The sequence below is a fragment of the Eulemur rufifrons genome, chromosome 4 (assembly GCF_041146395.1).
Source record: "Eulemur rufifrons isolate Redbay chromosome 4, OSU_ERuf_1, whole genome shotgun sequence".
NCBI lineage: Eukaryota > Metazoa > Chordata > Mammalia > Primates > Lemuridae > Eulemur > Eulemur rufifrons.
In genome coordinates this window covers 10,358,450-10,368,211 of record NC_090986.1, presented here as the reverse complement: position 1 = coordinate 10,368,211, position 9,762 = coordinate 10,358,450, and the positions used below count along the sequence as shown (strand labels likewise).

The 9,762-nt window shown below is 40.5% G+C and overlaps 1 protein-coding gene across 3 annotated transcripts in view; it reads right to left on the bottom strand.

Moving 5' to 3' along the window:
- Nucleotides 1-5,582: 5,582 nt before the first annotated feature.
- TUBGCP3 (tubulin gamma complex component 3) overlaps nt 5,583-9,762 on the bottom strand; it is an 86,651-nt gene continuing 82,471 nt past the window's right edge. For 2 of the 3 annotated variants that reach the window (XM_069467025.1, XM_069467026.1), the window contains 2 exons: nt 9,092-9,208; nt 6,353-6,730 (listed from right to left, as the gene is read on the bottom strand). In XM_069467025.1, the coding sequence (XP_069323126.1) occupies nt 6,572-6,730; nt 9,092-9,208 (276 nt within the window). In that variant the 3' untranslated portion in view covers nt 6,353-6,571. Of the gene's footprint in view, nt 6,731-9,091; nt 9,209-9,762 lie in introns of all 3 variants that reach the window. The other variant, XM_069467024.1, reaches the window with a different exon arrangement.

Genomic DNA, 9,762 nt, shown 5'->3' with positions numbered 1-9,762 from the left:
TGCCTTTCACTGGGTAACAGCTTTCCATTCTATGTAGTCAAATCTCCCATTATTTTCCTTTATAGTTTTCATCCTTGGTGTGGTGTTAAGAAAATGTTAGGACCCCTGAAATTATAAAAATATTGCCTCATTTTTCTAGTAATTATAGTGGTTTAAATTCTTCATATTCAAACCATTTAACCTGTCTTGATTTTTTTTTTTTTGAGTTAAAGCCCTTAAATTGTGTCCAAACGGTTTGCCTGAAACTATTTACCCCAGAACATCTGTTGAATAATCAGACATTCCACGTATCTCTGCAGTGAACCTTCATCATATACTGAAGACCCATGAATAGTGGCACTTTGGGACATTTATTCCATCCATGGATGTTCCTATTCCACGTTCTTATTCTTGTACTGCTTTACACTGCAGCTTTATATTTTTTTTTAAAGGGAAGGAATTTTTTTATATTATTTATTTCAGCTTATTATAGGAGTACAAAAGTTCAGGTTATATATATTGCCCATGTCCTGCCCATCCCTTTGAGTCAGAGCTTCAAGCATGTCCATTCCCCAGACAGTGTGCATGGCACTCATCATGTAGGTATACACCCATCCCCTCCCCCCAGCCCCCACCTCTGTCCAATACCCAATTGGTGTTATTCCCAAATGTGCACTTAGGTGATGACCAGGGAAACCAATTTGCTGGTGAGTACATGTGGTGCTTGTTTTTCCATTCTTGGGATACTTCACTTAATAGAATGGGTTCCAACTCTCTCCAGGAGAACAAAAGGGATTCTATATCACCGTTACTGTTTGGCAAATTTCCCTTTATTTTTCTTTTATTCTACTTTTTCAAAAAGAAAAAATTGAAAAAATGAAGCAAACTTCCTGGACATTTTGAAATTGTAATTATATCTAGAGTCAAAAGAAAATAACAGAAATAACACAAGTTAGGTATTAATAACATTGAAAAGAAACTATATTCATAAAAACTTGCGATATCACTAAAGTTACACATAGAGTATGACTCAGAGTTGGAAATGCTCATTAAACAACGACACAGTAAATCCCATTAGCATTTGGATCATGAAACAATAAGCCAAAAGGGGGGTATTAAGTATAAAGTAGTAATTTGTAAGTAAAGCAAAAAAAAATCTGTGTGTCTATAGTAAAATAAGTATCACAAAAAAAATTCTTGAAATACCTAACCTGTAAACACTTTGCTAAATGTGATCAGCAAGAAAAAAGAGAAAACAAGTATATGTAAAATAAAGAATGAAAAGAGTGTAACTCAAAAATTAATCTTTAAAAAATTATAGAGGCATTTATGCAAAAATCATTGCTAAGAAATTTGAAAGCTTGAACAAAAAGGAATGCTACCTGGGAAGTAAAAATTACCTTTGAACTAAGATATCTGAATAGTCTGGTAGCCACAGCAGAAACAGGATGTTTATAATCTACTCATTGAAAAGGCGCTGAGTAATTTGTGCACTATTAAAATTAATTCAGGTCATTAGTACAAATACTCGTCCAAGACAGTGGACTTTCTGACAAATGGCAAATGCTCTGAGAACCAGGTTGTGAGCTCGTCTGACCGGCTGCTCTTGCTTTCTTTCCAAGTCAATTCCAGCAGCCCCTTGTACAGTCCAGCCCAAGGCCACCAATCACAGAAAGAGCCTCGCTGCAACTCCCATTTACATGCTGAATTCCACTCATTTGACCTTTCTCTCCTCATAAACTAAAAATACAGACACCTGGAAGCTACTGCAAGTTTGGTTCCATACCACAATAAAGTGATTCACATGAACTTTTGCGTTTCCCAGAGCTTAGAAATGTTTACTTTACGCTGTAATCTATTAAGTGTGCAATCCTATTATGTCTAAAAAAAATGACATCCACAACTTAATTTAAAAATACCTTATTGCTAGCAAATGCTAACAATCATCCAAGCCTGCAGTCTTTTCGCAGGTGGAGGGGCTGGCCCCCATGCTGATGGCTGCTGAAGGCTGGGGTGGCTGCGGCAACTTCTTAAAATAAGACAACAATGAAGTCTGCCACATCGATTGGCTCTTCCTTTCACAAAGGACTTCTCTGTAGCACGTGATGATGTTTAATAGCGTTTTACCTGCAGTAGAACTTCTTTTAAATTTGGAGTCAGTCCTCTCAAACTCTGCCACTGCTTTATCAACTAACTTTGTGGAATATTCTAAATCCTTTGTTGTCATTTCAACCATGTTCACAGCATCTTCACCAGGAGTAGATTCCATCCCAAGAAAGCACTTTCTTTGCTCATCTATAAGAAGCAACTCCTCATCCATTCAAGTTTGATCATGAGATTGCAGTAACTCAGTCACCATCTTTAGGCTCCACTTCTAATTTTAGTTGTCTTGCTAGTTCCACCACATCTGCAGTCTCTTCCTCCTCTGAAGTCTTGAACCCTCAAAGTCATCCACGAGGACTGGAATCATCTTTTTTTCAAATTCCTTTTAATGTTGTATTTTGATCTCCTCCTGTGAATTGCAAATGTTCTTAACAGCACCTAGAATGGTGACTCCTTTCCAGGTTTTCAATTTACTTTGCCCAGATCCATCGGGGGAATCACTATCTATGGCACCTACAGCTTATGAAAAATATTTCCTAAATAATAAGACTTGAAAGTTAAAATGACTCCTTGACCCATGGGCTGCAGAATGATGTTGTGTTAGCAGGCATGAAAACAATATTCATCTCCTTGTATATCTCCATCAGAGCTCGTGGGTGACCAGGTGCATTGTCATTGAGCAGCAGTAATTTGAAAGGAATCTTTTTTTTTTCCCCCTGACCAATAGGTCTTAAAAGTGGGATTAAGAAATTCAGTAAAACACTCTGTAAACAGCTGTGCTGTCATCCAGGCTTTGTTCCATTTATGGAGCACAGGCAGAATAGATTTAGCAAAATTCTTAAGGGCTCTAGGATTTCCAGAATGGTAAATTAGCATTGGCTTCAACTTAAAGTCACCAGCTGCATTGGCCCCTAATGAGAGAGTCAGCCTGTCCTTTGAAGCTTTGAAGCCAGGCATTGATTTCTCCTCTGTACCTATGAAAGTCCTAGATGGCATCTTCTTCCAACAGAACGCTGTTTTGTCTAAATTGAAAATTTTTAGTATAGTCACCTTCATCAATAATCTTCTGGGTAACTTGCTGCAGCTTCTCCATCAGCACTTGCTACTGCACTTTTATGTTATGGAGACAGCTTCTTTCCTTAAACCTCCTGAACCTACCTCTGCTGGCTTCCAACTTTTCTCTGCAGCTTCCTCACCACTCTGAGCCTTCACAGAACTGAAGGGAGTTAGGGCCTTGCTCTGGGGTAGGTAGGCTTTGGCTTAAGGGAATGTTGTGACTGGTTGATCTTCACTCAGACTTTCTTTCTGTCAGCAATAGGCTGTTTTGCTTCCATATCACCTGTGTGTTCACTGGAGAAGCAGCACTTTAATTTCCTTCAAGAACTTTCCCTTTGCATTCACAACTTGGCTGTCTGGTGAAAGCAGCCTATCTCAGCTACAGACACACCTTCCTCACTAAGCTTAATCATTTCTTGCTTGTGATTTAAAGTGAGAGACGTGCAACTCTTTCACTTGAACACTTAGAGGCCACTTTAGAGAATTAACTGACCTAATCTCAGAAGTGTTTCAGAGACTAGGGAGGCCCAAGGAGAGGAAGAGGGACAGGGAACAGCCAGTCAGCGGAGCAGTCAGAACACACATTTATCAATTAAGTTCATCATCTTTCATGGGTGCGGTTCACGGTGTCTCAAAACAATTATGACAGCAACATCAAAGATCACTCAGCGCAGATCACCATGAGAGATATAAGAATGAAAAAGTTGGGAATACTGAATTACCAAAATGTGACACAGAGACACAAAGTGAGAATGTGCTGTTGGAAAGACGGTGCCAATAGTCTTGCTCGATACAGGGTTGCCACAAATGTCCAATTTGTAAAAAATGTGGTATCTGCGAAGCACAATAAAATGAGGTATGCCTGTATATGATTGTTATTTCTGAATTCTAAATTTCTAGTTATCATTCTATTTCCCCCACATATTTATTTAAATTCATAAAACCCTTACTGTAGTTGACATTTGTGTGACTAACCAACATAGGGCCAGCCACTCTCTCAGTTGTGGAAGCGCTGGGACAAGCAGCAGATGGGAGGAGCTTCTCCTCACCATAACTAAGGTGTTTCAACCACACATCTGCAGTCACGAGCAACCCCAGTGTTTTCCTCAAACCACAAGCTGAATTTACAGCTCCAGCCGTCAACACGGTGTGAGGGGAGCAGTTTATGGTGACTTATCTGTTCCAAGTGTATTTTGTCTCTCATGACTCAATCTCAGTGTGACTGTGCTTATTTTTGTGAAAGTGCTCTTTTCCTAATAAGTGAGATTTTCAAGTTGGCTGTGCCTTCTGTCCTATATTTTAATGTCTGGAGCACACATTATCCACAGGGACTTGAGAATCATGATGCCATGAATACTGCCGGTGACAACTAAGCAGGGGAGGGAAGAACATTCCCCTCTCCAGTCAAGCCTATCAACGCACCGGGACGCGGAGCTGGCCCTTCCCAGCAGGGCAGCTGCGCCTTCAGCAGCAGTTACTACGCCTTGGTGGGAGAGAGGTGCCCCCTGACAGCAGCTAGGTTTGGCTCACTCAAGCTGCCCGTGGCAAATGGCTTTACTCCACCAGGACACAAGAGCACCATTTATTCAGTATCCCCATGAGCCAGACCCTGTACATATCACACCTCAAATCTTCACAATAAGCCGGGCAGGACAGACTAGTTAGCATCTTCTGGGTGGAGACAGGGCCCCCCCAGGGCCGAGCCGGGGTCATCCCTGCCTCATGCTCTCCTCCCTCCACACCACAGCGAGGAGCTCCACGTTGTCCATCCCTGGCTGATGCTGGTTGCTGAGACCCCAGGTCCCCACCAGGCCTGGCTGTGCGTTCCCAGTGATGCCGTCCACCCCCCTGCCAGCCCCGGCTCCCACCTTCACACCCACAGTTCAGCTCTGGGGAGACCTGCCAGGGTGGTCCCGGCAAGGACAAGAGGGCACCTCCGTAGGAGCGATCCACAAATCTAACCAAACTGCGACGACTCCTAAACTCTAACAGCATTTCAATTCCTAATTCTAGGGTGGCATTTTTTAGATCAGTTTCTACTGAGGATTAATCCCTGAAGCAATGCTTCAAATAAATAAAAGGTTCCATGGTCAAGAAACTTTGGGAAACTTATCTTGGAGATACAGAATAAGTCATAATAAGCTGGGAAGACCTGCAATAGAGAAATCTGCTTCAAATTTCTGATTTTTTTTGAATTTTTAAACTAAAAATACATACATTCTAAAAATTTCTGACCTTCACCCTGGGCTCATTTTGGCATTGCCAGGACTCCCGACTGCCCTTTTGCTTCTATACTGGAAGCTGCACCGTCTAATTTCCTGGTTTCACTGATTAAATAATGCATACACTGTAGCACGTTAAATGATATTTTATCAACCCTCACCCCCACAACCTAGCAAGTAAACTGTCTCTTCATAGACTACTCAAGAAACAACTGATGAATCTGAAAGATAATTGCTTTTAATCTTCTAAATTTTCACTTATGTAACATAATAAAGGCAGATTTATGTGACCTGATAATGACATTTTTACAAAAAACAGTCCCTCCCCCAACATTTGGTCAGTAGTATATAAATATTTACAATGAAAAAATAGGCAAGGAAAAAGGAAATGTTCATTATCCAAGTCCATTTCTTTCCAATGCTTATCAGTATTGTGAAAATAAAATACTTCATTAACTTTTTCTAGTCATTCATATTTACACACTGCGTCAGCTGATGGTTTCAAGAAATTTAGGTTGCACTGTATAAGGATGTTTTTGTACATCACTCCTACTTTTTTCTATATTATTTTAAAAGTTACCTGAAATAGTAAATGAAATATAAAAATGTAAACTTTGAAAGAAGAGAACATAAGAATAAATATGTGTAAAGGTAATGCATTAAGATACAAAGTTTCTCATAGAGGTTGGTATTATATAACACTAGAAAACCAAAATAAAATGCTCTATATATTTTTTTAGTAGGGAGATTGTTTCCATTTAATCTGATTACATTAACAAAGATTGCCTCTGAAGAGGATGTTAAAAAAATAGCAATGATAATACCATCTCAACTGATGAATATCCCATCACCCTAATTTTCTCTAAAAGAAACTGATGTTCTTAAAAATGACAAATATAAATTATATCATAGACAGCTTAAAAAGCCTCCAACAAGTTATGGTACTTTTTAACTATGAAGACTATTAGAAATAAGTTTGAATGATGCAGCCAGCCTATTTAACTGAGTGATATTACAAATATACTTAACTCGGCTGTATAAAAACGTTGACTTGATTCTACCACACGACATGCCAGTGACACAGTGCAGCGCTCTCAGGCAGAAAGGGTGGACCCCTGCAGCATGCCAGTGCCTTGAGAACCGAAACGTAGATTTTTACGTCAATAACACATCAGTAGCGTTTGCAGGTCCTTGGGATGATCCGTGACGCTTCACGTGTGGGAACTGCGCCGTCCCCTGGTGCCCAGAGACACGTGGAGTCTTGGCTCTCTGGCTTTATAATGTTCATTAAAGTCCAACCTGAAGCTCAGAAACTGAAGACTTTCATCAGAGCTGGTTGTCAGTAACACCAAAAACTGTTGCACGATACCCTGAAAAGAGAAGGAATAAAATATTCCTTTCAGAAAAGAACTTATCTCCACTGTTAATCCCCTCTGGGTATGTTTTTCCTGCCAGATCAATAAGTATTTAGTAAACACCCCCCATGGCGGGCGTCCGGGGGGACCCGAGAGCTGCTCCGGAACCCCACAGTTTACACACACAGCCAACACACGTTAGGAAGAGTTACTCTTTCTACATATTAGCAATTAGCTCTTTATACAGATTAGCAATGAATAAACTTTACTTAAAAGTAGCTAACCAACAGGTTTTTCCTTTTTGCCCTTGAGTTCCACAAGAATAAGCAAAACAGCAAAGTAACTGATGTTAAAACATTCTATTCTTATTTTGAATACAAAACTCAGCATATACGTTTCTTTCACATGATTTATGTATGGAAAATGTTTCATCATCATAAAACCCTGACTGGTGAACAAATGGAGAACATAAAATGGATCCACGATCGCAATGGAGACCTTGAGGTTCCCTGGCTGTCGAACAAAAGGCTACAGTGGTCTTCCTGATGGGGGCATGGCATCCTGTTACCGCCTCATTCTTGAGGGGGCTTCGTAAAGATGTGACAGTTTACTCAAACTTTAATGTGACAAAATGACTGTTTCTATTTAAGGTTGAGAGAGTCAGCGAGTACAAACTCCATCCCTGTCAAGTTTCACAGCCTACGCCACGCCAGCAGACATTTACTGTTCAAGGAGATTCCTGGTCATCCATGCATTTTCTATCTGTCTTAGAAAAGCTCTCATCTGCAGACACAAAAGTCACAGAAGCACCGTGTCCTCATCGCCCCTCCTCAAGTCCTCATCTGCTGGCATTCCCCTTTCCTTGCTCTGGTCAGAAAGTGAATTTCAAAGCTCACATGTGGCTTCTGGAGGAGGACCTGGAGAGTTGGTATGTGTGTTGGCCCAGATATATCACATAAATATGTGTGTGAACATCACTCTGTCTTTCTAGGTGATGGGAGAAGAAAGCTCCTAAGGAATTATATTGCCAAAAATATAGACAGTAACTTCCTGTTAAGTGATGAAATTGACATATAAAGATCCATGAAACTGACTATAAGGAAATCTAAGGAATATTCCCTCCCACAGGTTTGGGACTCTGCCTATTCAGTCATAAACAGCGAACGATGAGTAGCTGTTAACACCCCACTGTTTCAAGTACACTACAGAGAACAGAAAAGGACTTTTGCTGTTAGGGAAGGGAAATCTGAATGGTAATGATTTACAAAGAAGATTAAGACTGTAATTTGAATAAAACTGGGATTATACTGATTAAGATTACTTTTTAAAAAATGTATTAACTCCATCAAGGAAATGTGTAACCATAAACAAGAACATCATTGTCTCTCTTAGAAATGAGAATATAGACTAATGTTTTAAATCATGTTACTGCTTTGTAGCTGTACAACTATCTTATTTTAATGAGGAGAATGGAACTAAACCACTAGGTATACATTTTTAAGAAATATGAATGCATATTATATCTATAACATGAGTTCAAGGAGGTATTTCATGTCAAAACACCTACCCAATAAGGATATTCTGCATGAACATAAACCTGTCATTTCCACCAATTATGAAACTTGTTTTCAACAAAAATGCAAAAGTAGGCCAACGTAAGAGTAAAATCACTTGTAAAAGTGACAACTTTCCCCCCTGGCTGTCCTAAAGAGAAAAACAAAAAGTGTGAGGGACCTGGGACACAAATCAGATGCCCACAGAACAGGGTGAGTGATGTTTCATTTTCCACGGTGCACCACATGAATAGACCAGCACACAAAACCGTAATTTTTAAAGGTTTGAGAGTCAATGCTCAGTGAGTCAAATTATTAATAGTTATAAGCAATTGAATGAAAAAATTCTTCATGAAATCTTTTCATCTGTATTTCTGTCATAAACATGCACAGGGAAAAGGAAGAAATGAGAAACCAGACCCTCAGAAATGGAAACGGAAGCAGCGTGAACAGACACACAGCACAGCCCCCGAGACCCAAAGTCCGTGCACATATCAGCTGGCTGTCGTCTCTGTCCGGGCTGGGCATCCGCGGCGGGGTCAGCTGTCTCCAGCAGGGGTACCCCCACGGGTGGACAGCGGGGCCCCCCTCCTGGGCTCGCACCCTGGCTGCACACGTGCACTGCCGCAGAGCCAACCGCCACAGGGTACCGCAGGGGTTCCAGCATGCAGCCAAGGTGGGAACCACCATGGGCACTGCTCACATCTACACATGTGAGCGCCAACTTGACGGCGCAGATCCAACTCCTATCATTCTGAAAGCAACTGTCAGTTACAGAAAATGGGCAACGTGGTTTGGGCAGCAATTGCACACTGATACGTACCTGGTAGAAATGTGTTAATATCCGCAACTGTGAACACATTTTTGGTATAGATTCCTTAAATTCTTGAACCCTTTTCTCCTCCTCCTCTTCCTCTGCTGCTGTCACTCCCCACTGGCCCTGAAGAATCAAAAGCCCCAAAGGGAATTAAAATCTCGACAGAAGAGCTATTTGTAGAGGGGGACGGAGAAGGGGCATGTTAAGAGTGGGGAGACACATGCTTTCGATGCCCTTCTCTACTGTCAAAAACTTTTATGATAATTTCTCATGCCAAATTGCTCTCTCGCTCAGTTTTTTCAATTAACAATGTATCTTGGAAATATTCTGTATGAACACCTTTGAGCACAGCGAGAATTGCCTCATTGTTTTTAATAACTATTGTATTACATTGTAAAACATGTCATGACTTATATAATTCCTCACAACCAAATCAGTCTTTTGCTGTCACGATCCTGTAATGTATTCTAGTTGCATTGCATCGTTTCTTATACAGACAGTAAACACATGGCTGGAGCCGATGGTGCAAGCACTCGCACCCTGTAAACCTTGCCTTAATGGGAATGTTTACTCTTTCCCTAATAGGATGCATTTTTTTGTATTGGAGATATACCCATATATTTCTATTTTTAAGATTGTTTTTAATCAATAGTGAATTTGACTAAATGCCTCTTCAG